General features: G+C 36.4%; 1 protein-coding gene across 2 annotated transcripts; it reads right to left on the bottom strand.

Moving 5' to 3' along the window:
* Window positions 1–3,013: 3,013 nt before the first annotated feature.
* Window positions 3,014–17,254, bottom strand: LOC110916698. Of its 2 annotated transcripts, none has more exons than XR_004887692.1 (7): window positions 15,669–17,254; window positions 14,794–14,849; window positions 11,408–11,702; window positions 11,118–11,274; window positions 10,931–11,053; window positions 10,732–10,863; window positions 3,014–3,203 (listed from the first exon to the last, which is right to left on the bottom strand). XR_004887692.1 is itself a non-coding variant. In XM_022161390.2 (7 exons), exons 1-7 carry the CDS (start codon window positions 17,170–17,172, stop codon window positions 3,183–3,185), a joined length of 2,343 nt encoding a protein of 780 aa, XP_022017082.1. In that variant the 5' UTR covers window positions 17,173–17,254; the 3' UTR covers window positions 3,014–3,182. The 2 variants fall into 2 exon arrangements, 1 of the variants encoding a protein (XP_022017082.1); XM_022161390.2 differs by having other exon boundaries at window positions 11,118–11,354; window positions 11,433–11,702.
* Between the last annotated feature and the right edge of the window lie 1,346 nt (window positions 17,255–18,600).

The raw sequence follows: 18,600 nt of genomic DNA, 5'->3' as shown, positions 1-18,600 counted from the left end.
TCCATTTAGTATATCAAGTTATATTAAACCCGAAAGAGTTATATCTATACGAGAATACTAGGACAAATGACACTAATTATATCTTATATATTTATGTATATATTTTATATAAATATATTTTAGGATGATTCAAAGACATAATCACAAACGGGTCGTCGAATTGCACATTTGAAACGCAAATGGTTTTTCAAACAAGTCTGGCTAATTGGGTGAATGTATTCTTACCACTGTGATATAGGACATAAGTAGGTTGGGACTTTCCTTTTCACAGACTTTATTTGGTAGACCTTAAGGTGTACCTTTGTGATATAGGGCACAAGTAGGTTGGGACTTTCCTTTTCACAGACTTTATTTGCTAGCACTTGTACCGTTATTACAAGGTGAGTTTCACGGCGGCCCCTTTTTACAGTTTTTATAACCATGGGGAAAACATCCATTGTTCAAGTTACGAGTATGATAGATGTGAATGTAATATATATGATCATTGTGGGTCAAGTTATTCTACAAAGGCTTCTAATTGTAAGAAGGATTTATAGAGTGACAAGTGTCCAATAAGCTAAAACTAAACCCACTACATCACCACCAAAAACTTAAACACCCATCCCCACCCCACCCCACCACCACCCAAAAACCTAACACCCCCCCCCCAACCAAAAACCTAAACCCCCCCACCCCCCCAGCAAAAAAAAAAAAAAAAAAAAAAAAAAAAAAAAAAACTATACCTTACCAAAAAAACCCCCAAAAAACCTAACCCCCCTCCCCATCCCCCAAAAACCTAAAAAAAAAAATCTAAAAAAAAAACTCTGGATGTTTAAGGGTTTTTTTTTGTAGTGAGGTTTTTGTGTAGTGGGTTTTTTTAGGTTATTGGACACTTGTCACTCTATAAATCCTTCTTACACTTCTTACAATTAGGATCCTTTGTATTTGATCCTAATCCTGATCATTGTGTATGCATGAGTTTTGATGATTGGTATCTTGAGCTCTCGAAAGGTCCTCGCTGTGCTAGACTATAGCCATTAGCTATGTGAATGTAATATATAGGATCTTTGTCAGTAACTTGCATTGACTGGTGGAGTCAACTCTAACCTCATCGACAGTATAGAGGTGTTGTACCATTCGTTTAGAGAGGTTTTCAAAAAAATATTGATATTACACTTTTAACCCAAACTACTTGATATTTTACTTTTAACCTAAATGTTTTTATATTTTTCAGTTTAACCTCACAATGTTTTTACTTTCAACTTTGGTTCTCTATACTTTTATATTTCACAAAATTTCACATTATTTTTGCTATGTTTTATTCTAATTTTTGCCGGTTAACACAGCGCAACATTTGTGTGTAATTCAACGTTTTTACGTTTTAATTACGCTTCGCTCTAAATTTTGCGAGTTAACATGGCGCAACGTGCGTGCATGGTTCAACATGTTTGTCTATTTTTTTCCTGTTTGACAAGTTCGTCAAAGCGTGCGGATTCTAAATGGACTTACTTATTATTTTCTATATTTTACGTTTCGGTCTAATTTCTCTGCATTAAGATGGCGCAACTTCAGTGTTGGTGATCGCTGACGGTGGCATCGTATTGGTGCTATTTGTTACGGTTTTACGCCCCCACCACAACACAGGGGCTTAATGGTAGTTATTATTATGAGTAAATTACAAGTTTTGTCCTTTATGTTTGTCCCAAATTTCAGGCGTTGTCCTTTACCTTTAAAATTGATGAGTTTTGTCCTTAACGTTTCAAAATCCTGCACCTTATGTCCTTTAGGGCAAACCCAGTTAATTTTTTTTGTTAAATCTGATCATGTGCATGGCACATGAGGGCATTCTTGTCATTTGACCTTTTCAGGGGCTAGTTTGTAAAGAACTTTTATTAAAGGGCCATTTTGCACAACTTAAAAACAAAACAGTATATAAACATACTCTCTCTCTCTCTCTCTCAGTCTTCTAATCTGAAACCCCTCTTTCAAAATTAAGAACCCTTGCTTGCCATCTCCTTCTCTCTCGATCTACACATCAGATGCACACCCACACATGAAATCAAAATTAAGACTTACAGGTGTTCACAAACATCCCCTGCTACCCTTCTCTCCCTTTCTATGATTCTGTCCGGCGACTGGAGTCACCGGTGGATCTGGTTCTCTCCGACGAGCGAGACCCCTCCCTCCGATCTGCGTATCTCCGACAACCACACACCCCAAACATCTTAGAGAGAGAGAGAGAGAGCGAGAGTGTGTGAGTAGGTAGAGAGAGAGGAAACAGAGAATTAGAAGGAGAGCCGCCGCACACGGCGGAGGCGGTGGTGTTTGTTAAGTTGAAGATGGTTATGCAGGTGATGCTTCTTCTCGGCTGACGATGATCGACGACGAATGAAGATGATGACGAAGATGTGCTGTGGTGGCTGACGGCAGTGTCGTCGGAGCCACGACAGCAGAGGCGGTGGTGTTTGGTTTCGGGTTAATGGTAGACGACGATTCAAACCAGGTCAGATTCGGTTGGTTCGGTTTTCAGTTCGGATTCTTCGAGTGACATTACGGGTTCGAGTCACAAATCGACAGACCTCTCCATCTCAGTTATGTTTCGGCTCGGGTCAAACTGTTTCCGGTCAGTTAGAAAAAGAGATGTGTTGATAGTTGCGGAGGTAGTGGTTGGTGGGGGCGGCTAGGGGTGGTGGTGGTGACGGTGCGGGCAATGGTTGACGGTGGCCGGTAGGGGCAGTGGACTAATGAGAGATGGGGGTGTAGAGAGAGGGGGAGGTGATTAATTTTTTTTATTAAATTATTTTTAAGTAAATGGGTAAAAAAAGACTAATATACCTTTATGTAATCAGATTTAACAAAAAAAAAAATTAACTGGGTTTGTCCTAAAGGACATAACGTGCAGGATTTTGAAACGTTAAGGACAAAACTCATCAATTTTAAAGGTAAAGGACAGCGCCTGCAATTTGGTACATACATAAAGGACAAAACTTGTAATTTACTATTATTATTATTATTATTAATACTAAGGTCATCGAAAAAAAAATTAACCCCCTTCTGCCATAACATAAACTTTTTATTTAATGTTTATATTAAATAAACATTGTATCTAGATACAAATATTTCTATACAAGATTCCGTTACTCCTAACAAACATTGTTCACCATCCACCTTATCCTGCATACGTCTCCATAAAGAATTTTGAGTCATCCTCCAGAACTGTATATCTGAAAATTTTCATTAAACATAGAAAGTATTGTTAGCAAGAAAAATGAAAATTAAAGAAAAAACACAATCTACTATGTTTATGCATCTCTCTATTACATATATAATGAGTTTCATATCTAACGCTAAATTATAGGGGAAAAACTGATAATTTTCCGTATTTTGTTTTGAATTCTAGAGTAAAAACAATAAATCTTACATTTGTAACATTTTCATTACTTTTTAGGTTTTAAGAATTGAAAAAATGGGTAACTCATTGTATTCTCGCAATATTTAGTGTTCTACATAAAACATTCCTCTAATATACATACATATAGGGAAAGAATAGATAAGAAACCCTTTTAATTGAGAAAACATAGTAAACTCTAATCTCCCGACATTTTTTGCTTTTGAAAAAAAAAAAACCGTGCATGTAATATATATGTTTTTAAGGGATTTAAAACGTCGACAAGATTTTTTTTTTAAATAAACAAGTTTTTGTGTCATATATGTTACAATCATGTGTAACATATGTTACAGTCGCGTTGCGCAAAACTTGTTTATTTTTTGTGTAATTATCGGGAACTTAGAGTTTCCTAAGTTTCTCAGTTAAAAGGGTTTTCTCCCAGTACTTACATCTTATATATATATATATATATAGGGTAGGGATATGGTAAAAAGTGTCTAAAATGTAAGAATGGTAAGAAGTGTTTTAACCCATTGGATATTTGATCTAATGGTTGAGATCAATAAGGTATAAAAATGTAAATTGTGTTTTAATTAGAGGGACCTTGTGTAAAATTGAAGGACAATAGTGTCTTTTCCAATGTTTGAAATATGGTAACCATATCATACACGACCAAAAAACTCCTACATTTACTCCTTTTTCCTTAAATATCGGAATTAATGATTCAGCTTAATTGTAGGAGGTCTTTGGTTGCATATTCGTCATACATTATCATAACGAGAACTGTAATCAGATTCATGGCATGGTGTTTTAAAACAACTGGATAAATTGACTATGATTCAAGTCATGGTGTTTTTATCTGGAGACATTTGTTCATGGCGTGGTGTTTTAAACATCTATGATTCAAGTCATGGTGTTTTATCTGGAGACATTGTATAAAAATCGTAAACACCATGACTATGATTCAAGTCATGGTGTTTTATCTGGACACATTGTTCATGGCGTGGTGTTTTAAACATCTATGATTCAAGTCATTGTGTTTTATCTGGAGACATTGTTCATGGCGTGGTGTTTTAAACATCTATGATTCAAGGCATGGTGTTTTATCAATACAAAACATTCCCAGATTTTAAAACACCATGACTATGATTCAAGTCATGGTGTTTTATTTGGAGACATGTTCATTGCATTGGTGTTTTAAACATCTATGATTCAAGTCATGGTGTTTTATCAATACAAAACATTCCCAGATTTTAAAACACCATGACTATGATTCAAGTCATGGTGTTCTATCTGGAATCCAAAAAACATTGTATTGTGATTACATCCATGGTGTATTAACATCTGGAGAATCAATACAAAACATTTCCAGAATTTAAAACACCATGAGTATGATTCAAGTCATGGTGTTTTCTCTGTAGACATTGTTCATGGCGTGGTGTTTTAAAACATCTGGATACATTCTGGAGACATTGACTATGATTCAAGTCATGGTGTTTTATCTGGAATCCAAAAAACATTGTATTGCAATTTAAAGATGATGAAAAGAAGATATGAACAATATACGATTAAAAGATGTTGCGATTAAGATGATGAAGAAATGATACGTAGGTGAAAATCGAATTGGATCTTGCAAAAAAATAGGACCACAGTTTTTTTTTTCAGTTATCTTGAAACTCAATTAATTGATAAGAAAGGTAAATTACTAATATACCCTTTTGAATTAATTAAGATAGAGGACACTTGTTATCATCAAATTATTTCTCACACTTCTTACAAAAGTATGACTTTGTACAGGATCCTTTACCTATATATATATATATATATATATGGTCAGGTTCATTTGAGAACCACCTTTATTGTGAGAACCAATGTTAACACACCAAAAAAACCTAACCCCCCCCCCCCCCCAAAGCTAAAATGATAAAAACTAAACCCCCCAAAAAACCGGAAAAAAAATCTAAAAAACACACAAAAAAAATAGTACTTTTTACATCCAAATCGCTACTTTTAGTAGCCAATTTTTTTTTTTTTTTTTTTTTTTTTTTGGTAACGAAAATTAGCGATTTACAGGTAAAAATATTTAAAAAAAAATTGTGTTTTTTAGGTATTTTTGGTTGTGTTCACATTGGTTCTCGCAATAAATGGTGGTTCCTAACGGATTCTTCTCCTATATATATATATATATATATATATATATATAGGGTCGGGTTCTAGAGTGAACACAGTGTATTTGTGAACTGAGTGAACAAATCCTGGCCATTGATTTACATCATCAAATCGTAACAAAGTGAAGGGCTAGGAGTTGCTGTAAAGCCCAAATTTCCTAAAAAGTGTAAAAAGTTATAAAACACCAAAATGTTAACCATAAAACACACCCAAAACTTACAAATAACAAAATGAGGATTACTAAAACATCATATATGCAGGTTATGTTTTGGATGATAAGGCTTTGATTATCGAATGACAAACATTATTGTGTTTTATATTGATTAGCATGTTGTGTTTTATATTCATAGGTCTACAATTGTGTGTTTAAAGTTTTTATCGACTATTATGGTTTGAATATGGTGTTTTAATAATCTTCACTCTGTTATATGTGAGTTTTAGGTATGTTTTATGGCTGAAATTATAGTGTTTTATGATTATTTACACTTTTTAAGAAATTTGGACTTTGTAGTCGAACCCCACCCTATAGTAAAGATCATTTTAGTACTCTAACTATATTCAGAACTTGCTAAACTATTTATAGCCAATCATTTTATTTTTTTTCTCTATTTTTATAACAAGGGCATTAACGTAAATTGACCATCCAAATTATCTCTATTAGGGGTTGTTTGTTTAGCTCTTAATGAGACTCTTAATGATACAAGGTACGGCACTTAATGGTTCAGACTATTTGTTTCGCGAGCAGATATTTGAATGATTCATAGATTTGGCTCTGAATGATTAAGCATTATATTGAGTCTGAATGATTAAGACCTCTGAACTGGTCAGACATTTGCCTCTTCAGGCCTTTTACTGGTTCAGCATTTAATGATTCAGACATCTTACAAGCACTTACCCATTCAGAAATTACCAACAGCCCCTTACTTCCTAAAAAACACTCATTTTAAAAATACCGTTAGATCTACGTACACACGTTAAAACCGAAAACTTACGTACACAGGGAATTGGAGTGGATTTTTTCTTCGTATTATTATTTTGAGTGGATAGACATGTTGGCATTAATGGTAATGCCCAGAAGATTTCCATGTTCATGATTTTTTTCCTAGAGTTTGATTTGACTTTTAGAGTAAACTGCCATTTTGATCCCTGTGGTTTGACCAGTTTTGCCATTTTAGTTCAAATCTCAAACTTTTTACATCTAGGTCCCTGTGGTTTGCATTTTGTTGCCATTTTAGTCCAAATTTCAAATTTGACTAGATTCCTTAACTTAAACCCCCCCTATTTTGTCTTTATCCTCAGGGGTATTTTGGTCATTTAGATTTATTATAACTCAAATTTATATATATATATATATATATATATATATATATATATATAGGGGATCGCTAGAATGAAAACCACCCCGAGTTGTAAGAACCGCGAGAACTACACCCTACGGAGGGGCGTTCGCCGCGATTTTTTTTTTACAAGTAGATGTGTGCATTATAAACACGGCCGTAAAAAATCACGGCGAACGCCCCTCCGTGGGGTGTAGTTTTTTACACCTCAAGTTTGGTGTTTTTTAATTTTTTTTCTTTTTTCTTTTTTTTCACCAAACTTGAGGTGTAAAAAACTACACCCCACGGAGGGGCGTTCGCCGTGATTTTTTACGGCCAGTTTATAATGCACACATCTACTTGTAAAAAAAAATCGCGGCGAACGCCCCTCCGTGGGGTGTAGTTCTCGCGGTTCTTACAACTCGAGGTGGTTTTCATTCTAGCGGCTCCCTATATATATATATATATATATATATATATATATATATATATATATATATATATATTCACACACAAACAGACATACAACTCTCTCTCTCTCTCTCTCTCTTCTATCTCTGTAATCAAACCCAGATCAAACCCAGATCTCTGTAATCCAAAATCGCCGCCTCCAATCTGAACTACCACCACCGTGCACCACCACCACCCCGACTACGATTCCCCATATTTACACCCAAACATACAACTCTCTCTCTCTCTCTCTCTCTTCTATCTCCGATTCGCGTTTGATGCAGATTTATTCGGGGTTTGATTTTGATGGAGGTGTTAAATATAGGCTGGAGCAAGAGGAATCGGAACAAAATGGCAGTTTAAATATGGGTTGGAGCAAGAGCAAGCGGTGGTTGTCAGGGTGTACGGTGGTGGAGGGTGGTGGTGGGGAGACGGTGGTGGTGGGTGTACGGTGGTGGAGGGTGTACGGTGGTGGAGGGGAGACGGTGGTGGAGGGTGTACTGTGGTGGAGGGGAGACAGATGATGATCTGTGATTTTGTGATGGATGATGATCTGTGATTTTGTTAATGTTTTAGGTGGTTGAGGGTGATTTTGTAACAAACAGGATGATCAAAACTTGAACCTAATCCTTTTATTCACCACGAGGCTGTGATTATTTCACCTAATCCGAGTCAAAATTGGGTCAACATTTGAGATTTTCCGCAGCTTGGCGTGGCAGAATCGGAGGAGGGCAAGTGCGCTTGCAAACTCTGTTTGCAGCCATGGCGGTTATTCCTCCTTGTTCCCATTGTAAAACAGATCTGAGCCTCGTTTCTTTTTACAAATCGGTTTTTGTTTTGATTTGTTGTTGGAGCCTCGTTTCTTTTTACAAATCGGTTTTTGTTTTGATTTGTTGTTGGAGCCTCGTTTCTTTTTTTACAGATCTGAGCCTCGTTTCTTTTTACAAATCTTTTTACAGAGAGAGAGAAGAGAGAGATGGGTGTTTGGAGAGAGAAAGAGAGAGTGTGTGTGCAGGTTTTAGAGAGAGATGGTGGTGTTGGTGGCAGTGGGATGGTGGTGGTGGGGATGATGCGGTGGTGGGGGTGGTGGTAGTTCAGAGAAGAGAGAGAGAGCTGATGTTGTCGATGATGATGATGAAGATGAACTGCTATGTATGTGTGTATTATATATATATATATATATATATATATATATATATATATATATATATAGGGGCCGCTAGAATGAGAACCACCCCGAGTTGTAAGAACCGCGAGAACTACACCCCACGGGTGGGCGTTCACCATAATTTTTTTTTACAACTAGATGTGTGTATTATAAACACAGCCGTAAAAAAAAAAGATTAAACGCCGCGGCCGAGGGGGTAGTTTTTTACACCACAAGTTTGGTGAAAAAAAAAAGAAAAAAGAAAAAAAAATTAAAACCACCAAACTTGTGGTGTAAAAAACTACCCCCTCGGCCGCGGCGTTTAAAATTTTTTTTTACGGTTGTGTTTATAATACACACATCTAGTTGTAAAAAAAATCATGGTGAACGCCCACCGTGGGGTGTAGTTCTCGCGGTTCTTACAACTCGATGTGGTTCTCATTCTAGCAGCCCCCTATATATATATATATATATAGAATAAGTATAATGTACTTCACGGCTTAACGTACGTTAACGTACGCGACGAAATTACGCTAGTTCATTTGAAAATCACGCAAGTTATAAAGTGAAAACCTAATCACGCTTTTGCACATAATCACGCAAAAGTGTAAGTAATCACGCATGACAAATTGACCAAAATATAATCACGCTCGTTATAATTTTAATCACGCACGTTGTAATTTCATCGCGTACGTAATGTACGTTAAGCTGTTTTGTATGTTAACCTTTCTCTCTCTCTCTCTCTCTCTCTCTCTCTCTCTATATATATATATATATATATATATATATATGAATTAAGAAAATGTTAAATGAAAAGCAAAATGACCAAAATGCCCCTGAACTAAAAGACAAAATAGGAGGTTACAACAGTCAAAAAATAGGGTTTTTAAATTTTGGACTAAAATGGCAACAAAATGCAAACCACAGGGACCCAGATGTTAAAAGTTTGAGATTTGGACTAAAATGGCAAAAGTGCCCAAACCACAGGGACCAAAATGGCAGTTTACTCGACTTTTTAATTAATTAGTTAAAACATTAGTTTGAAGAAACATATAATTATTGAATATTTACATATATGTAGTTGACATTCAGTTTGAAGAAACTGGTGATTAGTGCATATATGTGAGTGCATATATGTGAACATTATATTTACATGTATATATTTAAACATTACCATGTATGCAAATACTATAAATGGAGATATAAAGCAATTCATAAAAAAAACCCTAAAAAATGGAGGGATGGAACAATATTTGAAAAATGATCGTGAAAATAGGAGGTTTGAGAAAAAATAAGGGATAAAATCTGGTTATTTCCGATTTCAGTTAGTCTTTATTTACATTTTTACCCTTATTTTATTTAACTAAAACTCTTTTATTGTTTCTTTAATTGCAAATATACCCTCATTTATTTTTCAACCACTGATTACTATATCAATAGCTATAAATGGTTCTTATGAGTTCTGAATAAAAAGCAAGTTCTGCAGCAAACCCAACCCTATATATATACACACAAACCTGAGTTGTGAGAACTCACGAACCATCGGTGGAAATCCTAGGTTTTTGGAACAGTTGATTTATTTAAAAAATTTTGCTGAAAAAAAAATGGAAAAACTTTTTTTAGCCTAGTTTTCTCGGTTCACTCAACTCAAGATGGTTCTCATATTACTCTATCCCTATATATATGCATACACACATACACTTTAGAGAGAGAATGAGTGATCCACATTGGTTCTAACGATTCTCTCAAATTTCATTTGGTATTTTTAGGATCCTTACCTATATATATGTGTGACTTTGTTTGTGTGTGTGTGTGAGAGATTAATACTAGGGGCGGCAATTCTTGACACGACCCGTTAACCCGTCCCGAAAAAAAAGGCTTGGGTCGACTAACACGACCCGTTTAAAAAAACGGGTCGGGTTCAGGTTGACCCATTAACCCATTTGACTATTTAGATAAAAAAATCTTCTATATTTTTGTTTTTGTTTTTTCGGTTTCTATTTTACATGGTTAGTTGTTAATTTTGACACATTATATTATTTATTCATCACACTTATACTCATCATTAAGCATGTTATCGATAACCCACTTAAAACCGAACAACTCGTTTATAAATCATCAACTTGTATCACTCATTTAAAAATATGGGTTAAACGGGCCGGGTTCGGGTTGACCCGGATTAATATGGGTCGGGTTCGGGTTGAACATTTCAACCCACCAACCCGTAAACCGTCAACCCGCCAACCCATCAACCCGACACGATTGCCACCCCTATTTAATACCTTGATTGTTCTATCTGCATGCCCAACAAAAAGCCTCCCCTGCCAATAATGCAAAGCAGTTATAACCGAGTCACCAGCAATACTTCCCACCTCTGTGACATCTACTTGAGACTCATCACCAAGTGAGAGTTTCTGCAACTCAAGAGTAAGGGAATTAGAAACGGAAGTGTTTTATGTTAATACTGTTATATGCCCATACCTGTACAACAACACTCTTGTTCCAACCACCGCTAAATAACCATTGTCCTTCCATACAGATTGAGAAAATGGAGCTTGAGTGTGCGGATATTGGGGGGTTTAAGGGCACGTCTTTGTTCCATACCTAACAATGGAAATTGTTAATAACTACAAAAACTAGTAAATAAATTCAAAAGTATTGTTTGTACCTTTATGTGTCCATTTTCATGAGCCGCAACGAGAGTGTGAGTGTGAGCAGCAAGCGATAAAACAGAGCCACATGTGGATGTGTCTTCTTCACCTAACACCGCTAACGGACTGTGATCACTAAGACACCATAAGCGGATGGTTCCGTCCCAGCTCCCACTATAAAGAACCCCATTACAAACTGCTAATGTACACACCACTGATTTATGACCATTCATAGTAAATGACAGACTATAATCCTAACAAACACAAAACAACTATCATTATTATTATTATATCATAAAATCATTACCTGAAGAAAGAAATATCTTACTTACATGCATCGACCAGGCCTTTACTGACTTATCCCCACTGCCTGTATAAAAATAATCAGATCCAGAAACAGCTGCTGCAAGGGCATGAATACCACTGTAACGCCAATCTTTTTCCTCATTCATTCTTCTGATTGGCTTCTCGTCCTCAATGCCCCAAATGAATATGACCCCCCCATTATCACCGCTTATGCATAATGGTACTTCCCTCTCTACAAAAACTAAAGCCATCACCTTATGCTCATGACCCTTCAATGTGCGTACATGATTTAAACCCTGCATCATCCATCATTAAAATCAAGCAATCATCTTTTCTTTTCATGTTAAAGCTTGATGCCACTGCACCAGTTTTATCATCACAGGTATCTTATTTACATTGAAAACTGATATAATACCATTGTTTATATATCAAACACCAAACCTTTAATATTAAGTTAAATAAATGGAAAAATCCTACCAGCACACAAGTCACGGACTGAAAGCTAAGAATATTGTATGTAATACTTCTGTAAACAAAAACAAAAAATATTTTTTATAAATACGGACTTGAAGCAGAAAAGAAACAACATAAATCTTATAAAGATAAATTAGATACTGTGATTATGAAAATAAATATATATAAACATATTAACGTAAATTAAAAAGGAATACCAATCTGCAGCTTCTTTCATCTGATTATACGCATCAACATAGGGCATGCCATGGGATCAACTTTCAGAAGTACACATTTAACATCTAAATTCTAAAGAAGCATATAAAGGAAGCAAGCCATGGATGCAATTCTTGAAAAGAAAAAAGCTACAATTTCCACAACGGTTCTGTTTTACCACAAGTGTATCTTTTCTATCCCTTACTTTTGGTGTTTTTTTATCGCATGCCATTGTCAATCCGATTGAATCAACACAGCTATTATTAAGAAAAATGATAAATACATGTTATCTGTGACTTTTACCTATGTAAGCATGTTAGTTATCTATAACCCTAATCGAAACCTAGATGAGCATGATAATTGATGGAATCTAGTTCTGTTCAATGTTCGTTTTTCTGATTACTCTTTTTTGCTGTTTTTTTTTTCTTTCTTTGAAAAGTTTTGTTTCTTTCTCTGGTTATTTTTTAGTGTGCAGGTATCTTCTTATCTAGTGTCTAAAACACACTTAACTTAAAATGGGTCCAAAATCCAAACGAATGAACACCACCCACCAGCATTTGGATCTACTAAACCTATTAAACGGGTGAATTTAGAGAGATGTGTTTTGTTCATCAGTACGACAATGAAGTGGCAGTACATATCGCCAACACTCTTGTATTTGAGACCAGAATTAATCATATGGAAGTCAACACTCATAAAGCTAGAAAATGCAACAATATCAACTCCACATGTTATAACAAGAAACTAGCTGGCTTGTGTAGTTGTGTGTTCACCAACGCCTTACTTGGGATATACCGAGATCAATTAACGTTGAGGGGGATTGATGCAGTTTCGCGTGCAATCAAATGGCTCAAGAACGATTAGTAATTAATGACGATAGATTGAACCAATGGTTCCAAGAACACAGTTCTTTTTATTTAATAATCAACCAAAAACTCAAAAACAATAAACCCTAGATACCCTACTTATACTAAACAAGTAAAAAGATAAAATAGGAAATTTGAATTTTAAATAAATAAAAGATATGCATGCATCATACTCCCCCTCTTCAAAAAAACTCGACCTCGAGTTTTATCTTCGAACCAAAGCCACCTGGATCAAAAGGAACATCAACCCGATTCCGATTTATTATCATCACGACCCACCTAAACAGCTCAACTTCACGAATCGTTTCACCCGACTCCGCACTTGTACCACCTGGATCAAAGGAAACATTGGAATGTTTGTTGTTCACTATAGATTTGACCCGCTCAAACAATTCAACTCCAACTAAACAATTAATTGTGGCAATTTTTGAAGTCAGTGAATTAATCCCAACCAAAGTAGTAGTAGTGGGCCCCTCGCAATCGCTTCTTACCATCTGATCTTGTGGCCCACAATCTACTAGACGATTGTTGTTAGCAAAAAATTCATTCACAAATAAGCCCATGTCCACTTTATCATTATTTGCATGAGGCCCCATCACCAAATTTAAAGCCTCAGTGACTTTTTTTCATGCACTCCACAAATGAATAGCTTTTCACATGTATATGCCCCAAAATTTTTAAGGATATTATCTACATGTACGTGATCACATGATATCACCCCCGTCTTTTGAATATTCGAATTCGAAAAATCCCATTCCATTTGAAATCCCAAAATCCTTGGGTCAACATCCAATCCTATAGTTTTTTCCGGCACACAGGATAGACTTACCATAGAAGCACATCGAATCCAATAGGTAGTCGCCGAACCACCCATCACCACTGTAGAACCAACACCTTCAACACTTTCAATACTACAAAACTTGGAAATCGCTTTATCACCATAATTCTCATTAATAATATCAGCACTACTCATCTTTGAATAATCAGATATATTTTTAGCTCGAGACTTCCTACCAAATCCCACTGTTTCATTTGAACCATCACTGGATGCCCAAGAATACCATTCCTCGTCCTCGTATTCATCATACACATGAGAAGAATCAAAGATAGTGTCATCATTGGTAGGATGCTCCTCATCCCCGGATAACTTGTCCCTGACAGGTTCTTCCGGTTCCGTTTCCTTCCATGACGAAGAGTCCTCAAGATCTTGGATCCTTTGCTTGAGTCGTCTAATCTCGCGTTGTAACTCGAGATCCCTAATTTGTTGTCGGAGTCGCTTGATCTTGAGATCGCGTGGGTCGGGATCAACTCCGCCGTTGCCTCGGTCGGCGATTCTACGAACAGGGCGTCGATCTTCACCACGAGCACGTGAATCGAGACCATCTCTTCTGTTGCCTCGGTCGACGATTCTACAGACACGAGAGTAATCGCTATCACGTCGAGCCATTTGAAAACCAAAGCTCTGATACCACCTGATGCAGTTTCGCGTGCAATCAAATGGCTCAAGAACGATTAGTAATTAATGACGATAAATTGAACCAATGGTTCCAAGAACACAATTCTTTTATTTAATAATCAACCAAAAACTCAAAAACAATAACCGTAGATACCCTACTTATACTAAACAAGTAAAAAGATAAAATAGGAAATTTGAATTTTAAATAAATAAAAGATATGCATGCATCAGGGAGTGTCATGGATCATATTTTGATTTTTGATTATGAACGTGTCGCTAAATAATTAATATTACCATCTTAATTAGGGTATATATATGGGTGTTGATTACCAATACAAATCATTCTTATATGTATGTGTATGGTAATCACTAGGAATATGGAATCAGGATGCCTACCTCGAGGGACCACACATTGATTGTTTTATCAAACGAGGAGCTGAAAAGGAAACCCCCTACAAAATTCAAACAAGTGTATTAGTGTCACAAGATCTACGAATATTATTAAATATATTCAAAAGGGGAAAACAAACAAAATTAAATAGCTAGTTCATCTGCAAACAAATGATAGTGTGTGTATGGATCACAATTCTAAAAAGATTTGTAAGTGCAAAGAGAAACAAAACAGTCAGATTTGCATATTAAATTTTCTTAAACAAAACTTTGTTATATGCTGCTCAAACCTAAAATTTGAGTGATGAATAACAAACAGCCTGTTGTGTAAAATATAATGAATTAAGCATTAAGCACCTTTGCATGTTATGAGTTTTAACAAATTAAACAAAAGTGATGACAGATCGTGTAAATTATAATAATCATTAAGCACCTTGGCATGTTATGGGTTTAACAATTTCCTTATCGATGAATACAAGATCTTCTGGTATTATCTTGCAGTTTCATAGATTTGGACAAGTTAATCCTTAATCTGCTTATCATTTTACGTATGGTAACATATACATTCTCCATTACATGCAAAAATCCAGTTTTTTTCCAAAGATAATATATTTTAGTTTGGCAGTTGAGCTCCTCGGCTCACTCTCTTAAGAGACCTACCCACAACGGACACATCCACACACCATAGAATCAAGAGGTTTGTCAACTGATAGCCACTAATGGGCTGATTCATGTAAAATGTTAGGTCACAGGGATGTTGTTTTATATTACTATGAATTGAAGCAAACAATGATCAATTTGAGTGTTGAAATCATAATAAACAGTAAAGAAAGAGAAACAATATAGAAAAACAAAGGTCAAAGAGAATATGTAAATCATACCCCCAATAGCTAACCCGGAGATGCAGTCAAGATGACCTTTCAACTCGGTACATGCAAGAGAATTCTTACAAACACCCTCAATGACATCACTCCTAACCACTGAAGTTTTATTCATCATGCCCTTGTTATCGTCAACTTTATTTGACGACCACAACAAGTCTCCCAGAAGCAAGCAATGGCATGTGCTTCCTGTTGTAGTTTTTGTTAGAGTTACATCATACTTTGGACTGATAATCAATTCCCTCATGCATTTCCAAAGGTCGTTTACAAGGGGTCTAGTCCCTGGGTCATGACACAGACATTTGCACAACAACTCCTTCATCAATACATAGCTTGAATCCAACTTGCTATCCAACAAGCTGGAAACTTTATCCAACCAAGCCACATGTAGCCCTTCACAGTCACAAACATTCCCCTTGACCAATTTATGTAAATAATTACACAAAAAGTCACATGTCTCCTCAACAAAAGGCTTTCCTAGTAGAAACCAAAGTAGTACGCAGACTAACGACCATAAATCTGAACTATACCCAACTGTGCACGGAAACTCCAGGTCCACAGTACCCTCTTTTCGTAGAAACTCTATTAACAACTCCGGGCTAGGAAATGCATTGATCTCTGAAATAACACTGCTCAGGCTGTCATTTGATACAACAGCCTCTTGGAGTCTCCTTCCAATGGTCAATACTTGATTTAGGTCAATAGAGATGTGCCCAAAATCATCAATACCAAAGCACGAGGATGAAGTGCATCCAGCAACCAACTCCGCGTGATGCAATCCACTTAGTGTTTCACATAGCTCCATAGCGATGATAGCAAAGGTAGATGATATATGAGGTTGGATGTCCGAATTGAACAAAGTAGTCTGTTTCCTTTGACACGCAAGATACAAACTATGATCCTGGCTGTTATACCACAAGCCAGAAGCAGAACAAATCCGATGTTCCATCAAAGTTGAGGTAAGAATCAAGTCGAGTTGAGCTAAGGCTCCATCCCCCATTTGAAACAAGATGGACATAGCTTTGGCGAGGTAGCTGTAGTTGAAGAATCTACTCCCATTCTCATTCTCATTCTCAGAGTGTGCTATCTTAAACAGACTCACCAGATTATTTGTTTTCAGGGAGGAGGAGGCCTTGGAACATACAGCCTTGCCGTCAGGGGCGATCCAATCCTTCCAGTGAGAGAAAAAATCATGAGGCCAGAGATTGTCTGCTGCTGCAGGGGGGTGTGGGTGGGGGTGGGGGTGGGGTTTGGGTTTGGGTTTGGGTTTGGGGTTTGGAGAGAGGAGGCGGAGCAGGTCTATGTTTTTGGGGAGGGCATAAGGGGTGGTGTAGGGGAGGAGCTGAGTACAAGCGGGGCAGCGTATGGTGTTAGGGAACGCTGCTGGTTTCGGAAGCTCCACCAGGCAACACTCGCATACGGAGTGCCCACACCCAAGGACGCGTGGGATTGTCTTTTCCCCCGAGAACTCCTGCAGACATACAGGGCACTCCGCCGTTTCCATCACTCACAAACGATGATGATTCATAATAAGTAAAACCACAATATATATAGCTTAAACTATCCACATACTCTATCTCTCCATTGGCCTATTTGCACATCCTCTACTTTGTATGTACTATAGGGGCGTATAGGGTTACATCAAACTCAGTATCTAACTCATGTCAGTCCTGGTTTGGCTGCTCCGATACACTGCGTACAGGCCTATACGTGGCGTATAATAAGTATACGATATGATACAATACCTGTATACGCCTATACGAGACTTATATTATACATTATATGATATGATACGATACAACACCCGTATAGGCCTATAGGTGTAGTATAGGACTATAGGAGAAAGTTCTTGTACAAATAATCTTAACATACTAAACATACAAATTGAAGGAAAACTCAAAAAGACAAGGTGGCATTTTTGTAATTATCAATAACTATCAAAGTTACTCTACAAATATACCAAAAAACCTAAAAAAAAAAACCTAACCCCCCTCCCCCCCCCCCAAAAAAAAAAAAAACCTAACCCCCCTCCCCAAAAACCTAAAAAAAACCTAACCCCCCCCCCTCAAAACCTAAAAAAAACCTAACCCCCTCCCCCACCCACCCCCCCCCCCCAAAACCTAAACCCCCCCCCCTCCCACCCAACCTAAAAAAAAACCTAACCCCCCCCCCAAGCTAAAATGCTAAAACTAAACCCTCAAAAAACCTAAAAAAATAAAAAAAAACGCAACAAAATTATTTTATTTTATTTTTTTAACATTTTTTATTAAAAAATCGCTACTTTTAATAGCAGCAAAAAAAAAATTTTTTTTTTGCCAACAAAATGTAGCGATTTTTTATACTACCTCCGTCCCATTAAAAGTGTCATATTTTGAATTTTCAAAGTCTTTATTTATAAACTTTGACCTTAAAAAATTTATTTGTGTTAGATAATACTTGATGAAAGTTATATGATTTGAGTGTGTTCTACAAGTGTTTTTATCGGGTTAATTTTCATCAAGTTTTATATAACACAAAAAAATATATAATTAAAGTCAAAGTTTATAAATAAAGACTTTGAAAATTCAAAATATGACACTTTTAATGGGACGGAGGGAGTAAAAAATATTAAAAAAATTGTGTTTTTTAGGTATTTTTGGTTGAGTTCACATTTGTATAGTAACTTTGATAGTTGGTGGTAATTACAAAAATGCCACCTTGTCTTTTTGAGTTTTCCTTCAATTTGTATGTTTAGTATGTTAAGATTATTTGTATTTGATCTTTTGCCTAGGACTATAAGTATGATTTATGTCCCGCATAGGCCTACAGGCCCATACAAGACCTATACGAGACTTAGGGGGCGTTTGGTTCATGGAATGTTTTGGAATTAGAATTGGAATTTGTATAGGAATTAGAACTTGAAGGAATTGGATTTGGAATTTAAACATTCCAA

This window comes from Helianthus annuus, chromosome 2, assembly GCF_002127325.2.
Source record: "Helianthus annuus cultivar XRQ/B chromosome 2, HanXRQr2.0-SUNRISE, whole genome shotgun sequence".
NCBI classification, from domain to species: Eukaryota; Viridiplantae; Streptophyta; class Magnoliopsida; order Asterales; family Asteraceae; genus Helianthus; species Helianthus annuus.
Note: the sequence above shows the minus strand (reverse complement) of the source record. Positions and strands in the feature narration are given on the sequence as shown.